Below are 21,316 nucleotides of genomic sequence, written 5' to 3' on the forward strand. Positions count from 1 at the left end.
CTAAAAATAAGAATATGAATTCATGTTCACACTTTAATAACTATACATTCAATCCATGATTAAGCATCCTTTAAAAGTTCCTGTACATGTTCATTAAGGATAATAACAGAAGTACATACAGTAATTTTGTAAAGCAGCAACTCTGGTATAAGAAATCCATAGCAATAGATATTATATATCCAACTCTTCAAGGTTTCCCCAGCTTGGGCCCACTTTAACCTTCACTCTGAGCTTCACGTACAGTTTTACAGCAGTTTCCATTTCCCGTTTCACAATTTGTGCAACCTGATTAAAAAGAGAGAGGAAAAAAACATTTATTATTGCCTCCCAATTTTAGTCATCTGCAAGTTCTCACTCACTATTTAGCTTTTCACTCTCATACATGTGCTGTCTTATGTATACATGAGCTCTCAGACATCGGGGATCAATAAGGAATAAAGCCATCCCTCCTTCTCCCTGAGAGTTATATTCTCTTTCGACCTCCAGACACTGGTCTCGATCACGATTAGGTTTTGAGAATTCATATTTTAAAAGAAGTCTACACACCTGGATGACATCCTCCTCTGCAACCTCATAAATAAGTTCGTCATGAAGCTGGAGTATAAAGAAGGCTCCTTGAGAAGGTTTGGGCCGAGACCTGCACCTTCCTTTGTCTAATAAATTAAAAAAATCATGTCATGAATGTCCTAATGACAGAAAGGTCACCTTCACATTAGTGACAGGAGGATTTACCTGTCCCACTGATGTAATGCTGATGTGATAGCAGCACTTCAGGAAAAGCCTCCTCCAGTCTACGTTGGATATTGATAGTAGCCAGTTTGACGATATCTGCTGCAGAGCCCTGGACTGTCGTGTTGACTGCCTGCCGTTCTGACTGAAGCGAGAAGGAAACCAACTTATTAAGAACCGTTTGTTTTGCTTCCCATCATTTTAAAGAAATCTAATAAAGAACCTTACATGAGACTTGATATACATGTTTGACTCCTTGATTCCAGGCAAAAACCGTTTCCTGCCAAGTAATGTCTTCACAAATCCATTTTTACTGCAGCTCTTTACAGTTTCACGAAGAAATGCCTGTATACCTTTGGGGAAAAATAAAGTAAAGAATCACAACCTAATTTGTAATGATGTTACAAATCTAAGAACTACTCTGGAATTTACCTGTGTATCTGGACTTGAATGTCTCAATGTAACAGGCAGCATCGTTTTCATCAATACCCATTTGCTCTCCTAATGACTTTGCTCCCATGCCATAGATTATTCCATAACAAATCTGTAGGAACAGGAGCACAACAAATCTGCTGGAACATTATATTAAAAACTATTAAAAATTAAACATTATATTAAAAATGGCAGGTAGCGGCGACATAACACGCTTGGGCGTGTATAACTGAGACATAAGCATTTGCATGTGTTTTATTACTCTTTTACAACCGCAATATATTAACCATTAAATCCCCACCCTGACTTTTTTGCACACTAACAGTTTCAGTTAATGTTGTAACATATGATGACAACTGATAAGTCATTTTATCAGACCTACTCAGAAACTGCAAAACACTGATACTAGAGACTCATTTACATTTACCACATTTGGCAGATGGCCTTATCGACTTACATTTATCTCAATTACACAGCTAAGCAACTGAAGGTTAAGGGCCTTGCTCAGGGGACCAGGAGTGGCAGCTTAGTGGACCTGGGGTTCGAACTCACAACCTTTCCAATCAGTCCAACACCTTAACCACTAAGCTACCACTTCCCCAAGACTCCTTTCATAATGGATGAACAGAAAACATTCTATCAACAAACAGTTTTCCTTATAACTCATTTCTTACTAGTTTTAGAATATGTGAAGCATCTGCCCAATAAATCCCTATGAATCAGCTGTTACTACAAAAAATTAGAAGAACAAATTAATATAAACCTGTAATATACAGCTGCATGACTGTCAGGGTTGCTGTTATAGAAAATGAATCAACATGTTCTGATGAATCAAAGTTGAGAATTCAGCGCCTACATGGTGCCACTGACTAAATTTCAACTCAACACTTGAACAGAGATCTAGAAACTTGATCGCTGGTCTTGACATTCTAAGGAGCATGTGCAATTGATGTCACTCAAGCAGAAGTAAGCACGAATCTTTGCTAAAAGCAGGTGGGTGATTGTTGAGGGACTAGAACCACCAGACCTGAATCAAAGACATACCCGGGACATCCCCGGGACATACGGGCACAGCAGTATCTTACCTGTTTAGCTTGTTGTCTCATACAATCATCAACTGACTCCAGATCCACCATCTTCCATTCTGCAGCAATGCTTTTGAAAACGTCTTCGCCACTGTTGAGGACCTGGAGAAGCCGTCTGTCACGGGACAAGTGTGCCAAAATACGGAGTTCCAGCTGGGAGTAGTCTGCAGCCAATATTAATCCTCCTATTAAAACAAGAAGTATGATGATTAATCACAGCTACTAAAACTTTTCTATATATTCCTCTAAAAAAAAAAAAAAAAAAAATTCTTTACCTGAGAAAGGAACAAAAGCATGTCTCATGCTAACAGAAAAAGGCATCCCCTTCTCTGGGTATCTGTCTGAATCTTTGATCAGTGACACCAACTGACGTCTTGTCCGTGATATTTTAGCCCTTTGGAAAAACATGTAAATGTTTGAGTCGGTAGAAAAACATTATGCATTATTTTGCATTTACTGTTTCCACTTGCACAGAACCAGACCTTGTCTTGTTTGAGATAAGGGCCATGTTATTTTGTGATGGTTGGCTTTCTCCAATAAGCGTTGGCATTTGGATTTCAAAATCTTTTGGTACATTCTGGATATTGGGTTCTGTAAAGCTCACCCTTCCTATGAAGCACAGAGGGACAAAATGAAAACGTAATTAATATGTGAAAACATGCAGAGATAAGAAAGAATGCTAAATGATTAATTCATACTGTCAATGCATCAGATTTCTGTCTATGAAGCTTCACCTGTAGCTGTATGTGACTGAGATACTGAGTAAATTCTGTCCATCTCTAGTTTAGGGTGCCAGCACTTTTTCCTTTGCAGGGGAAAAACCACTTTGGTCATGGCATTTGTTATTCTCCTCCACTCTAGAATGACCCCAGGTAGCTGATGCAATGGCTGGAGCTTTTCTAGAACATCCTTTTGAAATAAAAAATGAAAGTATGTCTGGTGGGTGTATCATTGTGCTAGAACTAGTTAATATGCCTACACGATTCTCATTCTGTGCTAGCTTAACAGAAACTTTTTTCACAAAAATTTTTGTTGCATAATTGCAAAATGTGTTAAAAAATTCTTTAGTAACTTTTGTGCTTGTATCACTTCCTCCAGCTTCTTTCATATCCTCTGAATAGTTTCAGAATCCTTTTTTCATTTCATTTTGCCTACATTTTGCATTGGTTTTTGCATTACATTTTTGTGGTTAAACTATAAAACAGTGGTACATTTTATATATTTTTTGCATGTAAAACAATGATGGAAACTTTTGTTAATTGTGGTAAAGGTCATAGTCTAAACTGAATAAATGACCATTGATAATACCTTTGTTGTGCTAAACTGTTTGGAAAATTTGACACAAGCTCCTGCTCCTCCTCGCCTGGTGTAGCCCAGAGTCTTTTTATTCTTTAAAGAATTCAAATCACCATTTGGAGGTAGCTTCTGTTCAAGGAACAATACCTAGAATTTACACAAAAGATCCGTACAAATAGGTGGAAAAAATCATTTCATTCACAACTCAAATCAATGAAGAGTTTTTATAAGGATTGTCCAGATTGAAACAGACCTCAGCAACATCCTCTGGACTGGTCAAAGAGAAGCTGTGACCAGCCAATTGATAGGCTTTGTTTTCCAGGTCACTGAGTTTAGCTTGCATCACATGTTTCTGAGCTTCGCATTCAGTGACGCTAAACCCAATACCATTCAGCTCCAAGAGAGCCAAGCAGTACTGAGTGGGCATCTCTACTCGCTGGAATACATCTGACAATCAAAAAAAAAATCATACAGAAAGCAATTCAGTAACTATTATAGACCAACTATTATAAATGTAAAAAGACATCAAATCTGCGCTAAGCACCTGAGAACCCATCTTTTTCCATGAGAATGTTGAGTTGTGTCATGACTCTGAAGATAAGTACAGACTCGACTGCTGCTCTGTATCGACCGGAATGACTTGAGTCTCCGTATATTCCTAGACTTTCCACACGCTGTCCTGGGCTAATTCCTTCCAACAAGGGCAGATCGTGCGGAGTAAAGTTTGTCACCATGTTGTGAAGTGTGCGCTCCTTCGAGCCAGGATCCAGAAGCCAGCAAGCAATCTAACATTAAAAAAACAACTCATTTCAGTGGATGTACAGGTCAGGTAATGTCAGGCAAACATTTCCTTTCACAGCTTTACAAGATAAAAAATCAAATGCTTCAGGATGTGTTAAGGTTTTCTAATAACAGCACACCCTGAAGACTTGTTTCTCCTCTAACACAGTGATTTGCCAATAAATACATCTTATCCATTAAGAAGGATAGGTTTGTTTATTGCTACACAGACAAAATGTAATCTATCACTTACATTACTGCATCAGTTTATAGTCATTTCTTCACTAGTCTCTTTTCGCTTGAAATGCTTGAGAATGCTACTCAGTTTCTTGTATCACAAAACCTTGGGGCTTTACCAATGGTTTCCAACAAATTATTTTGTAAGTGATCCATAAACATTTACTTCTTGAACTCTTTGTGCATTTTTTTAAATTAATATGTAATAATCTAAAATTTAAGACTAATTTAGTCTAGATTTAAGGCTAGTGAGCACCGGTCATAGAAGTCCATGTGAATGTCTGATATTAGAGGTTAAAGGTATTAGAATGACTGCATTCACTCTTTTTTCAGAGGCCGAAAACTGGAATTTGTGCCTGTTTTGTTGTGTCCATGTTGAGCTGCTATTATTGAACACAATCAATTGTATCAATTATATATTAGGCACATTATTAGCCGGGTTCCTCACCTTTGGGTCCTCAAATATGCCACTTATTGAAAGTCCACATGCCAGGACGAGAGTCTTATACACCTGAATATAGTCATAGGTAACAGTCACACCCTCAGCACCAGAAGTGGGCTGTGTCACACAGGACTGAATGCTCTTCATCCTCTCTTCCACTGGCAGATTTTCATCCAGTGGAGGTGGTGCTAAGCTTGCACTTATATCTGCTGGAATATATCAGTTTGAAGAGTCTTTTTAAGTGTTATTTAGAATACTATAAAAAGATGAAGCATTTAAAGTGAAACGTGCATTTCATACCTGTGTCTGCTAATTCCTGTTGTAGTGATACGTAATATGCATCCTTTCCTCCCCAGCATATAGATAAGCCAGTTACAATTAGATTCTCATGTCCTTTTATGGCAAAGCCATCTTTTCTTTTGGTCCTCATTGGTGTGGTTGCTTTAAACATAAAATATTAAGTAAAGAATAAAACACCCAGGCGTGTACTTTTATATGAAAATAATCAACAGTGATGTGACGTGGAAGTGCCCCAATGCGAAATGGTTATCAAATGTTCTCAACTGGTTCTCAGCCTGTTATTAACCTTAAATTGATCATTTATAAATGTTTTATTCCACTTATAAAACAGCAAGTTGTCAACGCAATTCTTTTCCGTTTATTTATTAACTTTAACTTCATTAAGTTATACTCATCCATTTATAGTTGCATTTAATGTTATGCAACATGCCATCACTTACACTTTAGCAGCATTCACCTTTCTTTTTTCCTCTCTCTTTTAGTAAAAAGATACTACAGAGAATATGCAGAGGCACAAAGTGCTCCATCATGATGTTGGAAGAATTGTTTTTACAGCTGACTGTTATCCTGGAGATTCCTTCCAAAATTGTTAAATAAACTTCCCATCAACAATTACCTTTTGTTCTTTCTTTGTCCTTTTCAAATGGTCACTAAAGAAACCTATGATTTAAATGTTTTATAATAAACAATACATTTAAAGCTCTATTTTTTAAGTAGCATGTCAGAAAATCATCCGTATTGTGGTAGAAGCCCAGCATAACGTGCCCAATTTGAACAAAATACACAAATTACCTTTTTTAAATTTGCTCCCTATAACCGATTCAGGCTGCGCTGTGCCATCTTTCTTCTCACAGGCAACAGCCAGAGAAAATCTCTTTTTTGTTTTCCACTCCTTTACAAAAGTTTCAAAAAGTCTTTTATCACTTGCTACGTCAATAATAGAGAAGGATTGAGAACTGCTGAAAGCAGAACCGGAGATAGAGGCAGCCTGTGAAAGCTGGAGTGAAAAGCCCTCGTCAGTCACGGACGTCTCTGATTGTGACCTGGCCTTCAGCTCCACACAAAGTTGCTGATTATCCTTGGGGCCAGAATTTGGACATAAATGTAATCGAGACTCAATGTGAGTTTGGTGATTTAGAGGAGACTGTACAGCAGAAGTTGTCATTTTGACTCGGGGTGTGACAGGCTCACATACTGGTGTGGGAGGAATAAGATCATGGTTCACGGAATTTCCTTTACCTACATGTAAATCATCTGAACATTTTTGACTTGCGCGCTCAGGCTCAACTACAGCAGACTCCACCTTTTGCTCTGTCACATTTGTATTAAGTTGCCCTTGAGGTTCATGGAACGTTGAAAACTGGTCAGACCACTTATCAAAAAGGTCCTGCATCCCCGGGCTCAGATGAAACGAAGAATCGGTCATACTTTCTGAACGGCGTGCGTTAGTTTGCGACACCAGTATCTCAGACACAACGTCATCTGTGTAACAAGGCTTATCTGCTTCTCTCATGCTATCTTTTGGTCCGGCGCAAACCTTAAATCCGCTGTTCCGCTTCTCCAGATAGTGCTCTCCTATGAGTAACGAATCGCCCCATTCGGACAGGTTAAAAGAAGACTCGCCCCATTGTACTGCTTCTTGATCTTCCACTTCCACGACCACTTTGTTCTCGTTGTTTAATGGCATGGTTGGTGAACGTGAACTTGTATTTGCATCTACTGATTTATCATTTTCATATTCTTCAGCAAAGCCTGCCTCGTCCTCCATGGCCTCCAAGATGGAGCTGTCATACAAGCTATCAAAGAGAAAACTGCTGCTTCTGTTGGGACTGTTGTCCACAATGCCTTCGGGTATCTTTTTTGTTACAGGGTCTGAATTGCCTGTTTGAGCCTGGGCTTTTATGGGTGTTTCACGTGATTCAGTTGTGTTGTTTGTGAAATTTAAAAGGTTCTCCATTTGACTGTCTGTGAGTGAAATGTTGTACTTTGGTTTGGGTATAATTAAAGGCAATGCATTTGGAATGTTCTCAGAAACTAGTGAGGAATCATTGTCTTTTTTGTTCTCAGTCACTAGACTATTATTGTCAGAATATGAAATTAGATGAGTCACACCATATCTACTGAATCCTGAATGTGTAGTCCTGAATTCATGATTCGTCTTTGAATCATAGTTGCTATGATTCAATTTGTCCTCTTGCAGCAACATTTTTTCAGTCTGAGTGTCGAGCTGAAAACTATCACCAAATTCTTCTAATTCCCCTGTGTACAAATCTGGAGAATTACACTTTTCTCCTGAAATTAGTATTTCTTCAGACGAAACTCGAGACTTTACATTTGCACTCATCAAAAAGTTCACAGAAGTACCAGGACTGGGCTGTCGTAAAATCTTATTTGCATTTGGCTCTTTCTGGTAACAGTCAGCGTATTTCTCCTTTGCTGACATAGCCTTCCTGTTTATCTCATTTAAAGCTTCATATTCATTTCTGATTCCATCAGTAGGTGTTTTTTCTCCATAAGACAGAAATTGGGGTTGAGCAGTTAACGCTAATGCTTTATCAAGATGTAATGGAAAAGATGATAAACAGCATGTCTGTGGCTTATGGTTTTCAGCTTTAGCAGTTGATGATGGCCTAACCTTTGCATCTGTTACTAAAAAGGGGTTTTCAGCTTCAGTTACTCTTGCCACATAATCCCCAACCTTTTCTTCATCTTCCACCCGTCTGCGTTTGGATAGTGGTCTCGCAGATTGCTCATCATTACGCGAGTTTGAGTTTCCGTGTAAATCAGAACTTTGGTTACAGCTTGATGATTCTGAAATCTCGTTAGTGTTGCAGCCATTCTGACCTGTTTTGTCTTTGACATTTATGGATTTTAGTACTTTGTGTAACGCACTAGATTGGGTTTCAAGGGCCATTGTATTTTCTACATTTACAGACATACATTTTGAGTTTGTATGACTTTGAGCATCATCAGATGAAGGATTCTGATCAGCTGGTATATGATGTCCTTTTCCGAGCTTCCTCAATTTCTCAGTTCTTACATTAGTCTCATTGGATGAACCCTCGGCAGACTGTAAACTGGAATCTGTTGATTCATCAGATGAATTTGTTATAGTCTGTGGCGAGATTGAGTTGGGGTTCCACTCCACACCGAGAAGTGCCAAGTCTTGCTGGAGAAGCAGCCTGGCCTCCGACACAATCTGTTGCGCAGCCTCACTCTCAGTCAAGGCCTTTTTCCCACTGACCCAGATACATCGCATGCTTCTGCGTTCCTGAGCCTCCTCCTCACTCTCATCCACCGCCTGCCGAGAACTATCAGAACACATATCATAAGCAGTTAGTCAACTTTTAAATAGAAGTGTTGCAATAATTAAGACAGGAAGCCAGCACTTGTCTAATCTTCAATATTTCTGTCCATGGTTGCAAGCAATAAATGTGATGAATGCATTTTCCTGCTTTAATATGTTCTCAATCTAAAAGTAAGAGTTTGATAATAAAAAAAAAAGAATTACAGCTGTTAGTTTTCAAAACATTTAAGCTGGTAAACAGGACCTGCACCTGGAAAACACCAACATCTTGGCTCCGTAAAATCACTGTGAAATTTACCTTTTAAAAGGAACGGCTTTCCTCAAAGCTTTCTCCACGTCAGTAACATTTGCACGTGCGACCTCAGCCACGGTAACCAACCCAGCACTGTAGAGAGCTCGAGCTCTCTGGGCGTTCAGCAAAGAAATACGGACCAGATCACACAGCTCTCGTTGCACTCCGAAACTCAGGCGACTTTGGAACTGCGACAGCAGGAGCTCAAGGTTGTGCCATCCGAGTCGGTTACAGAAGACTGTAACCATTCCTACCATTCCAAATAAAGTTATTTACTGCCAGAAACAAATTCTGCTCTTAACAAAGCTTCGTATAAAAAAGACTGCATAGTTTTACAGTTGGGAGTAATAAACAGATGGGAAACCTGCATAGGTTGAGGCAGACTGCTGAAGTGACTGCAGCTGTCCTCGGCTACAGCCGTATTTCTTCGCCACGACTCCAAGAGGTTCCTCGTTGACCAGATCCAACAATACAAGCGTTGTGAAAAAACTATAGGACACAGCAAAACAAAGTGATATTAATACAATACATTTATTTTGGAACATTTTTGTAAACTGAAAGACCAACCTCCCCCAAATATTTAGCAGTCCCTTTATTGTTGCTTTTTTTGTGATTGATTAAGGCCAAAAATGCTTGAATTTTTGATACTAGTTTTTTATTTTTGGAAAAAAACTACTTGAATTGGTGAAACTGCAAGCACAGGATTCTTCTTGTAAACTATTTCAAGTAAAGACACATATGCAACTACTTTCTCTGATAGCTGTACTCATGTTCGATGAGGTCATGTGATATGTCTTGTTCAAAATCTGCAAAAAAATCTGTGTTCTCTATCATTGCAAGCTCCTCCGAATATCACAGAGTATGCTTGATTTTCTGTCAGTGTTTACAATCCCAAAACCACTAAATCCTGGGGGACCGTATTTGTCTTCGCTAAGAAAAACAAGTATGTTATTCATATTTTCCAAGAATTACATGAACCACTCAATATTTTTTAAGAATACTACAGTAAAATATTACCGTTTGTGAATAGCCATTTGTCTACGCTGTTTTTCTGTTTTGGCGATTAATTTCCCGCTGACAGAACGTGCCAGAAATCCTTCCTGAATTCCTACCATCTCTGCAACTCGTTTCATGGCAGAAGGCAGCTGTTCCCATAGACAGAAGAACTGGTACCAGTCTATTGTTGTCCAGTCGACGTACACTGGCGTTATCTGAGAAACAGTCAGACATCAATTTTTGAACCGGTTCAAAGTTTTTACAACTTATACAAGAAATGATAAACTTGACTCTTATTTTTGGGGATGCATCATCAAAGCTTTTGACATTGAACTTGATATGGACAGATGGATGGTATAAGCAGATCAATGATCTAACAAGACTTTACTACTAACACTGAAAGAAAATTGTTGCAGTTACACAACACACTCTCACAACTGCTTATCACACAAGTATAACTTGTGTATAATTCGAAAGTCTGAGATAGAGTTATTTTGTGACACCAAATTTCCCCTGTAGGTAGTATTAAATGTATTAAATGACTCTCTATGAGTTAAAAAATCCGATACAGTAAAGATGACCTTTACCTGGTAAAGAATATGCAGGTCATTTTCAAGAACAAAGCCTTTCATCGCTCTATGTAGGTCGGCGAAAATCCCAAGAGCTTCCGGAGGTGATAGAGATGATGACAGTGTGGCAGAACCCAGATGAGTAGGACAATACTTCTCTTCTGCAACAGAACAGCACAGCTGCCCTCACATGTTGAGATTGCAACTATGTCAAACACATCTGCAATACCTAAAGTCTCCTCACCGTCTCCTTTCTTTTGGATGTGAATAAATTCATTGTCCATCAGCCAGTCCATGCAGGCTTCAATAGCCCCCTGACTCTGAGCCGCTCCAGGGTGATCGGGTTGTTCTGACGTCATGCTGGCTGCCAGCAGCGTGCACGAAGCATACATCTTCACCTCCTCTGGTGTGCTGGCAACTTCACCCACAATGATCTTAGGATGGATGAGAGAAAAGAGCTAAAGGTGATGCAGAAGGTCAAACTCTCAGGTCGTCTTTCGTGCCTTAGTACACAAAACACAATTGCACCTTCCAAGACAACATCCAAACTTGGAACACAAGCACCCACACACAAAAAAAAATATATTACCACAAGGGTTGGTGCTGTTATTTCACTGTGAGGAGACAAACAACTGTCATGAAATATATTACTCATGCAACATATTTTTGTTTAGGTTTTTGTCTATTTTTGTCTACCTTAACTGAAAAAGTGCTGAATTTTTTTTATTTACTTTTTTTTTTAAAAGAAAACTATTTTTTGTTCTATTATTCAGGCATCTTATGTAACACAATGTATTTCTATTCTAGATAAAAAAAATCTAAGTTCTATCTGCCCACTGCTCCGGGTGTGTGTTCACAGTGTGTGCGTGTTCACTGCTGTGTGTTTGCACTTTGGATGGGTTAAACGCAGAGAACAAATTCTGAGTATGGGTCATCATACTTAGCTGTATGTCACGTCACAGGGATTAAGATAAAAAAATAAAAAAAAAACAACAGCAGCACTATCTAATAGAAACATTAACAAGAAAACGCCCAAGCGAAACTCTTTAAGTGCTGCTTTAGAAGGAGATTATTATATATATATATATATATATGTATAAATGAAAATAACTGTTCTGTTAATACAATTTACACAAATGATTCTGCAGTTTCACATGGCACAAAGTACTTTAAACCAGAGACAGGGTACTCGAGTCATATGACTTGACTCAAGTCAGACTTAAGTCGCAAATTTGAGACTTGCATGACAAATATTAAAAAAAGACTCGACTTGACATTCATGACTTGAGACTTGACTCGGACTGGAGTTAAATGATTCAAAGATGGCGGCTCGACTTGACTCGAGTCAGACTTAAGTCGCACATTTGAGACTTGAGACTTGCTTGACATTCATGACTTAATTGTGACTTGTACATGTGTGACTTACTCCCACCTCTGCTTTAAACTACAGTTTAAATGCATTACAGGTAGCACATAAATAAGGGTAATAGGCAGTATTGTTGCTGTAACCTCCAGGATGGCTCGGAGCATGCTGGTGGTGACTCCCTCTCCTTCACGCTTCACAAGGCAGCTGCTGATGGGCTTTAGACATCCTTGGATTAAGCTCATGCCCTTCATGCGTTCAGATTCCTTACACACCAGGACACTCTCACCTGGGACAAAATATACAAGAATAATCAATGCTTAGTGCTCCTCTGGATATAGGAAACATCTTTTGACATCTTTACATTCTATTACTTTCAAAAATATATGGGGGGAAAAAAAACAGGACACACCAACAGTGTCGACTCCTTTACGTCCTGCTCGTCCCACCATCTGTTTGTAGGTCAGTATGTCCAGCAGATGTCCGTTAAACACTGGGGTTCTGATAATCACACGGCGTGCAGGCAGATTTACACCGGAGGACAAAGTGGAAGTAGCGACTAGGACCTTGATGAAGCCCTGACGAAAAGCACCCTCCAGGATGTCTCGCTCATCAAATGTCAAACCTGAATCAGAAGATGTGATCACAATGATTTAATCACTATTTCAACCAAATTAGACAGAAACTAATTATTCTTAGCCTCACTAATAATTATTTAATTAGCCTCACAATAATATACTCTACATTATAAACATACATTCCTACTAATATGCCATTCAGTACAGTTCCTTAAGCAATCAGTTAAGTGACTAAGCCTTTAAATGCTAAACAGATAAGAGATTAGACCCAAAAAAAAAGACAGGAAGATAAAAAAGGGAAATGAAAGAAAGAAAGAAAGAAAGAAAGAAAGAAAGAAAGAAAGAAAGAAAGAAAGAAAGAAAGAAAGAAACGAACAAAGAGGTAAAGGAAAGACAGAAAAACATTAAGCATAAACATATTATTTGTATGTGTTTGCTTTCCAATATTACAGTTTGAAACATATATTAAAATTTGGAAACCTAAAAAAACTGACTATTTCCTACTCCACTATACGAAAAATTAAATTTGACTAATCAAAAATGTTATGATGCATTCTTAAGGCATATATAGTTGGTTTTAATGAGCACTCAGACCGGCAAAAACATCAGCTGATAATAAAAGCCTGTTGACTTTCTGAACACTCATCCATGTTCTGATGGCAATGATGGTTGGTGTGAACTGCAGGTACCTGCGTGGTGGAAGGCTACACCCCAGGGAACTGTGCGCTTCAGGATTTCATCAAGGCCTGCAGGTGTTCGTTTTAACTGTGCTACAACATCCTGGAGACCCTCGAGGTTCAGAGACACAGAGTGCACTCCACATTCTGATTGCTTCTCTAAAATAAAAAAATAATGACGAAATCTTCAGCACGACTTAAAGCTTATAACCACCATTCAAACCTTACATTCAAAATGGCCTTATCTTTAATTGGTTTCAAACCACTCAAAACAAATATTTACTGCTTTTCTAAGGAAGAATCTACTACAAGACAATATTGCTTGGCTTTATTTCTTAATAGATTATCCTAAACTGAAAATAATAATAATAATAATAATAATAATAATAATTCAGACATTTCTGACATCCATTTCTTTATTTTCTGTTAACATAATGGTACAAAGTAGATTTGTGTGTGTGTGTATGTGTGAGTGTGTGTGTGTAAGTTTGTTGCTCTTACTTTTCTAAACAATCCGTGTTTCAAAGTGGCCTTTTTTGCCATAGACTCCCATTATAAATTTAGAGGTTTATAACTCGGCAAGTTTTCGAGCTATCTACACCAAACTCGCCCAGATTCTTTAGGGTGATACTCTAGAGAAAAGTTTTAAATTGTTGTACTGACTGGCCTTTCGGTTTTCCCGCAGCCCCAACGTATGCAAAATCAAAAAACTTTCCACAACATTGACATGTGACATATCAAAACACTCAGAACTATGAGGGGAACTTCCCCACGGGTATTCGGTTGATGTCACGTAACGTCTCGTGCAGCCCCGACCACCCCAAAAAAAAATTACCACAAAAAGGACATATGTCAAATGGCCAAATGTCAAAAAAGGTGATATATCAAAACACTCGGCACAATGAGGGGAATTGCGTCACGAGTATTTGGTGATGTCACATGCTCGTATCCACTCCCCTCAAAAAGTATTCGCACTCTAGCATACCGGTCTTTGGGAATACTTGCTCCGGAAAGCCAACATCAAAGTTTGTCACAAGGAACTTTACAAATCTAGATTTTACTGATGTTGTTAAGTAGGTGAGCTACAAAATCTGTTGATCAGAATCAGAATCATGTAGCGTAGATTAATAGGACAGGAGCAGTAATCTAGGCTACATGATTCTGATTCTAATGTAGTTTACTACATTACATCTCAAAAGCACTACAATAGGCTTTTCCATTTTTTTGTTCGTTTGTTTTTAATATTCTGTTCAGAGCAGGTCAGTGTACACACCGTGGTGATGAAGGTTGTAGAACTCCCTGGCAATGCTGTCTGCCAGCTTTTCACACCAGTTTTTGGAAGGACAAAAGAGCAGCGCAGCATGACCAGCCTGCACCGTCTCAAAGCAGAGGCTCACGATGTGGTCATCATCACCCTAAATACAGAAATACAGAAAAACATACTCCACATTTTAAAGCTGTATACCACAGCACCGACTCATGTTCACTGTCATTTTTATTCCTGACCTTAACAGGGAGAGCTGGAGTGAAAGGTCTGACAAGATTCATGGCACCATCGTATATCTTAGCACCGATCTTGACCCACTCCATCAGCGGCACAGGACGATATTCTGTATGGTACAGTTCAGCATTTAACCAGTGAGCTAGAAGATCCAGGTTTGGCAAAGTGGCACTCATTCCCACAATCTGTACACCGTCTGGGGAACTTTTATCAGTGCACCTACAGGAGGGAAAACTTTACCAGTTACATTTTGGGTAGCCCAAATCTGAATTATTACATGAGCTCCAGTGCAGTGGATAAAACTGAAATAACATCATACTGAGCATGAATTGCACTACTTGGGGCACAATGTAATATTGTTTGAGCACCTAGGAAGTAAGCATACTGTACGTAGTGTATATAAGGGAATTTGAGATGGCTTAACCTATCTAACATAATTGAAATCTAACCGAGATTAAGTTTATGTCCAAATGATTTTGTCCCTTGGAGATTTACTTTGATAGCAAAATCAATGCAATTTTCACCATCCAGGTTTTATGTAATATAGTATAACATTATAGCAGTATTAATGTTTAAATACATTGCATTCTACATGTTTTATTGCGTTGCGTGATCATAAACCAACACCAGTCCAAAACTAAACAAGCAATAACCAATTGTCTTAGCTGAGTGACTAATTTTGTAGGAGTTTTTTTTTGGCTAAATTATCAAATAAATCTGTTTCCTGGATCAGGTCTTCTAGCAATACAGCTAGAGATACCAGCGTGATATTTATTTATTTATTTATAAAGTGTCGTACTTCTCTGCTGTTTTCTTTCCAATGTACTGGATTTTAGTCAGCAAGAGCTCCAACAAATATCCACGCCCAGAGTCACCCAGCATGTGCAGCTCATCTACCACAACAATCCCTATGAGGGAAGAGGCAAAAAAGTGATATCTTATGCATCGAGATCACAATGCATATAATACAGTAAATAAAGCAATGCGTAGGAAATTACCAAGCAAATCCATTCTGTCCTCTTCAATGAGCCTGTTAATGAGCCCATTGGCTTTCTCTATTGTACACACAGCGACATCGAGTGCAGAGAAGCCGCCAGCAGCAGAAGTGCTTCCCATATAGCCTTCAACACGTACACCTGCCTCCTGAAACACATTCTGGTAACAAGCACAAATGCAAAATCTTTACACACGGATTACGCATTGGTGAGAAAACCAACTGTAATTGAACACGACAAATAGACAAAAAAAAAATTCTGAACCATAAGAAAAGTGTGAATGTGAACCAACCTGTAGATAAAACATTTTCTCTCGGGCCACAGAAACAAATGGGAGGATAAATATGGCTTTACGTCTAGTCTCCAAGACTCTTTTTAAGATTAATAACTCAGAAACCAGAGTTTTTCCAGCACTTGTTGGGGCTGAAAGTTTAAAAAAAAAAAAAAAAAAGACAGCAAGGTCACAATGGTGAAGCCGAACAAATCTGTGTTAAAAGACTATTTGTGTTCTAAAGAAATGTGGTGATGTTTCTCAACAATAAAAGCTTCAATAATGACTAAACATTCAACAACAACTACAACCACAGAGCACATGGATGATACATATAATTGATGTGAAACATCCTTTTGCCTCTATTGAAATGTTGTGGTAAAAAACTGTGTATTGGAAAAAAGCTGTGATCAATCCGACTCAACAGCACCACTCAGTGGCATATAGAGCACTTTTCATGGTTAATGCATTATAAAATAATATTCAAAAGTTATAAGTTGTAAGTTTCTGTACATAAAAATCTGTGAAAATGACTACATAGTAAAATGTGTTGTTTTTTTTTGTGCCATCATCACCTGAGGTTGTCTGCTTGTTTATAGACGCAGGTGAATACCACAAAATTGTTATTTGTCCCCAGATCAATAAATGAATAGAACTGAATTTAGGCAGAAGTTATCCTGAGAAGGTCATAATTTCTGAGTTGAGAAGTTGTAATTACATCATCAGGTGTGTTTAGGTCACTTTGATCTGAGCCAGAAGGAGGTGTACGTTCTCTTAATGAACGAAAAAAAAAAAGGCATCAAGGATTTTTAACTTCAAGAAAACGAAGAACAAGGAACATAGAAAGCAAAAAAAAAGCAGAACACACCTTATCTATCAATTTATGAAGCCACTGTAAAGTTTAATGTTACATATTATATGGTAATCAAACCATTTCTCTCCTATAGGTGCTTGTGTTAACCAATTTGATTGCATCTAAATAACCTCCCTAATACCAAACACATAACTGAAATCAGCTTCTGAGATCTACTGATTCCACCATGATTTCTCATCTTACGGACATAGTCCCAACTTGGAAACAGAGCTCACAGAAACCCCAGTTTCCCCAATCATAATTACTCCCACTCACAACACTGTGATGTTGTTTATGTGTTCAACTTGTAAATACGATCTTTCCGGCATGACTTGAACAAAACACGAGCAAGAGTGTGTCACCTGTGCAGAGAAGGAATAACACGCAGTAAACTCGTTTTCATTAAAGCTTGCATCTGTTTCCATGATGCTGCTAAGTATGAATGAGCTAAACTTGTGAAAATAAATATTTGATCCTTCTTCACCATTGCTGTAAATTCTAAATCTACAACTTGACTCACTGTAAAATGCTGGTGACATTCATTTTATACATTCCATTTAAAAAAAATTGATGGAAGAATAAACATCTCCGATTAGTGTGATTTGACCAGATGTTGAAGAGAGAAAAGTTGAATTACCTGAGTACACAAGATTTTTCCCCACCAACACTTTGCCTAGAGTGAGACATTCAGCCTGCCACTCGAACATCTGCTTTACACCCAGACTCTGGTACTTCTCCAGCACAGGTTTGGGAAGACCCCAGCTGGAGAGCAGCAGTTTGTCTGCCTGATCAGCAGGAATCGCCATGTGGATGCTGTGCCCTGTTTTAGGATTAATATTATAATAATAATCATCAGAAGAAGAAGTAGAAGAAGAAACAAAGACAAGATTGTAGACACCAATCTAGCATCTTCCAAACATTCATACATCTATTCATCTACATTAAGCACTTTATTTAGGTCAGTGGTGTGTTGGATTCAGGGTCTATCCCAGGAAAACACACTGGATTTGAGGTCAATCCACCCCAGGGTGCCATGTACATTTATATTCATGGCATTTGGAAGATGCCATTGTCCAGAGTGACTTACAAAAGCACTTTGAAGTAACGATCAAGAAATACGCCCTGATACTGGTCTACAAGGTCACAGAATAAGAATAGCACCGGTCTAAAAATACCACCGGTCTTTTACATCCAAACCGACCGTAAAAACAACATCAATGTGTGTGGGGTTTTCTTAAGTGCTATTTTAAGTACCTCAGGAAGTGGTAGGTCTTTGGATATCATTTAAAGACAGCCAATGACTCAAGGGGACATCAAGGAGAAGATAATTCCACCACAAAGGTGTCAGTCGAGCGGTGCTGTGGGATCGGAGGGAGCATCGTGCAATGCGGGTCTGATAGAAGTGGGCGCTGGACTGTTTTGGGCATTTTTAGGGAAGCATCAATGTTTTAAATCTAATACAGGTGGCTACAGAAAGCCAGTGAAGCGAGCATAGCAATGACGTGGTTTGAGACAATTTAGGATAGAACAAGTACAACCTGAGTGGCCTGTGTGGCCTGAAATGAACAAATAATTCTGATAATGTGAATGAGAAGGCACACATTCACACACTTCATCAGAGAAAGGGGTCAAATTAATCACCTGTTGACCTACTAGAGTGTTTCAACATTATAACTGAAGAATATTTTCGATCAAACTGTAGATCTAAACATCATCCAAATGACATTATGTGCCCACACTCAACTCAAACAACTCAACACTTGCTTATATTGTTTCTAACACTGAATGACACACTTGTCTCTAAAATGTACAGTATGAAGTAATACAAGTTTCTTCATTTCATAAGGGAAATCTGTTGCTTTTAGTTACAACCATCATCTAAACATCCTTAGCTCCTAGTTCTGTCTCAAAACAAACATACAAGTCAGGTTTCAAAGAAGCTGGAATTGTATACTGGCAGTGATTCAGGAAATGGAGTGTTAATCCCAAATGGCACAGCCATCCATACCTGGCGGTCCACTGAGCAAAAATAGTCATGCATGATGATATACTTTTTCTCTCCTGTCAATCACAGCAAAAGTAACGAAAAGTGGGAGTAAGAAGAGGGTACAATTTCCTCTAGGTGTGGTAAGCTGCCCTGGGAGTGAAGGTTGAGACTATTTTGATCTTTTTTAAACTGCATGTTTATAAAATATCTTTTAGGAGGAGCGTGAGATGATTTAGGTATGCTGTTGCACAATGCTACACTGATGGAATTCATTATTTATTAGATCTCACAGAGTCTGTGCAATAGACACCAAACATTTCTGAGGTCATTAACAGGAAAAAGTTACTTCTAGTCAAATTTTTCCTTGTTTCATAGAGTTTAACGGTGTTGAGTGCAGAATATCTCTACCTGCATCTGTTGGTGAGCTGCACATAGAGCTGAGATCCAGACCAGGTGGAGGAGTGAGGATGGAGACAGACAGGTTCCCATGCTTTGGCATCGGCTTCTGGAAACCAGATCTTTTTTTGGCAGCAGCCACCATGTGTGTTGGACTAAACAATATGTAATCCTTTGCACCGTTCATAGATCCATTCGAACCGGTTGCCAACGTCTCTTCTCTGAATTTTAACTTCGGCTTGTCATAGGTTTTTTTGTGAGGTGAACAGTTTTCTGTCTCGTGTTCAAATTTTGACTTGTGATCAAGCTTCTGCCTTCCTGCGCTGCTGCTCTTGGTTTCACTGAACAACAACCTTTGAGCTAGGTCCTTCAAGTCCTTAGCTTTTTTGCTAGGCATATCTGTTCTTCCATTTTCCAGTAATGGTTTTGATGGCACTGCATCTAAAGGCTTAATATTTTCTTCACTTTGGCTTTGTAGTTTTTGATGACCATTATTTTCATTGATTTCAGAAAGGTGAGCTCTTTTCTCTGGTAAATTAGGTGCTTTCACAGGCATACCGCATGTTCCTCTGGTTAATTTAGACTCTTGTATATTCCCTGCATCCTTCACTGAATCTGAATCCACAGGCATCAACTGTTTCTTCTCATTTTGCTGAAAGCAGAATTTTTTTTTAGATCCAAACAGTTAGATGAAACAACAGTACATTTGTATATAAGCTGCATCAAAGCATATACACTTACCATAGAAGTGCTATTACAGCTTCCCCTTTTCTGCATTCCATGTTCAGACGGCTGAGCATTATGGAAAGGACTCGGCCTTCTAGTCGTTGCTTTTTCATCCACAGGTAATCTACCGGAAATACGTAAATCACTGTTATAATAAAATAATCAACAGCATGATATTAGGATGCATAGCTATCATTACTAACAGTACAGCATGTCCCAAGGTGTATTTATTCATCTTAGCGTGGCCTAATGGTTAGAGAGTTTGACTCCTAACCCTAAGGTTGGGGGTTCGAGTCTCGGGCCGGCCACGACTGAGGTGCCCTTGAGCAAGGCACCGAACCCCCCAACTGTTCCCCAAGTGCCGCAGCAAAAAAAAAAAAGACTGCCCACTGCTCCGGGTGTGTGTTCACGGTGTGTGTGTGTTCACTGCTGTGTGTGTGCACTTTGGATGGGTTAAATGCAGAGAACGAATTCTGTGTATGGGTCACCATACTTAGCTGTATGTCACGTCACTTTCACTTTCACTTATTCCACAGCAATTTATCAATTATTATGTTTACATTTAAATTACACATCGTCTTTGTTTATCTGTTCATAGTGTTACTCTCAGTGTTGGGTAACATTCACAAAATAACTTAAATCCTGTCACTTATGCCATAACAGCTATAACCACAAAAGTGTTTCTCTCTCTGTCTGTCTCTGTCTCTCTATGTCTGTCTCTGTCTCTATCTGTCTGTCTGTCTCTGTATGTCTGTCTGTCTCTGAACTAATAAAACAGAAAATGTTCTGTGTGCTGACACTGGAGACTCCTTCCTTATAAACAATTTTATACATCACTGAATGGGATCATTCCAAATATCAATCACTTAAAAACATGTAGCTTGTAAACCATGTAGACTTGATTTTAAAGCATTTGTTGGAAGGTACAGGAATGGAAAACTAAAATAATTGTAATAAATAAATAATAATAATAAATAGTAAATTGTAAAAATATTATTGCACACATTTAAATAATATTCATGAAATATTGATTATGTGGCTTTCTGGAATTTATTTGACAGCTAAATGGGTCTGTGGCTTGTGATCAGATTTGTCTGTCAATTAAATGAAGGCATTTAAAAGTAAAATCCTGGATAATGGTTGTGTTTCTTACCCATTTTTCTTTGTTATAGGATGTTGTCCAAGGTAAAAGGTCCTTGATGAGCAATTCATCACACAGACTGTCAGTTAAAACATGAAATGCTTCTCCAGTGACTGAGAAAAGCCGAATGTTCAGTTAAGATTAAAATATAGTTTTTCTTAATTCCGCATTTTCAGGTGTTTAAGAGATGGAAATAAAGTTAGCTGTTCATCCTTTATCACAATTATTTTCATGTTATACACACTCTTTCAGAATGAGTAAATATTAAACCTTGTTTACATTCAGTCAAAAGCGTGTTTATGTTAAAATCAAACCCCTTGTTTTAACTCATCAACTACAAACAAAAACAAACAAAATTTTCTT

The 21,316-nt window shown here is 38.5% G+C and overlaps 1 protein-coding gene across 2 annotated transcripts; it reads right to left on the reverse strand.

The window, feature by feature from the left end:
* Positions 1–109: 109 nt before the first annotated feature.
* Positions 110–21,302, reverse strand: polq (polymerase (DNA directed), theta). Of its 2 annotated transcripts, XM_060891517.1 has the most exons (32): positions 20,966–21,302; positions 19,828–19,936; positions 19,099–19,738; positions 17,341–17,523; positions 15,872–16,002; positions 15,583–15,739; positions 15,384–15,492; positions 14,590–14,803; positions 14,357–14,498; positions 13,096–13,242; positions 12,241–12,453; positions 11,975–12,117; positions 10,710–10,899; positions 10,484–10,626; positions 9,918–10,111; positions 9,265–9,389; positions 8,907–9,150; positions 6,094–8,612; positions 5,302–5,442; positions 5,008–5,210; positions 4,087–4,327; positions 3,796–3,989; positions 3,555–3,689; positions 2,981–3,155; positions 2,729–2,855; positions 2,522–2,640; positions 2,247–2,431; positions 1,162–1,273; positions 958–1,082; positions 733–874; positions 547–653; positions 110–285 (listed from the first exon to the last, which is right to left on the reverse strand). In XM_060891517.1, the coding sequence occupies exons 1-32, from the start codon at positions 21,022–21,024 to the stop codon at positions 172–174; spliced, it is 7,782 nt and encodes a 2,593-aa protein (XP_060747500.1). In that variant the 5' UTR covers positions 21,025–21,302; the 3' UTR covers positions 110–171. The 2 variants fall into 2 exon arrangements, with proteins under 2 accessions (XP_060747500.1, XP_060747499.1); XM_060891516.1 differs by lacking the exon at positions 110–285 and having other exon boundaries at positions 329–653.
* Positions 21,303–21,316: the final 14 nt, after the last annotated feature.

The sequence above is a fragment of the Tachysurus vachellii genome, chromosome 17 (assembly GCF_030014155.1).
Source record: "Tachysurus vachellii isolate PV-2020 chromosome 17, HZAU_Pvac_v1, whole genome shotgun sequence".
Lineage (NCBI taxonomy): Eukaryota > Metazoa > Chordata > Actinopteri > Siluriformes > Bagridae > Tachysurus > Tachysurus vachellii.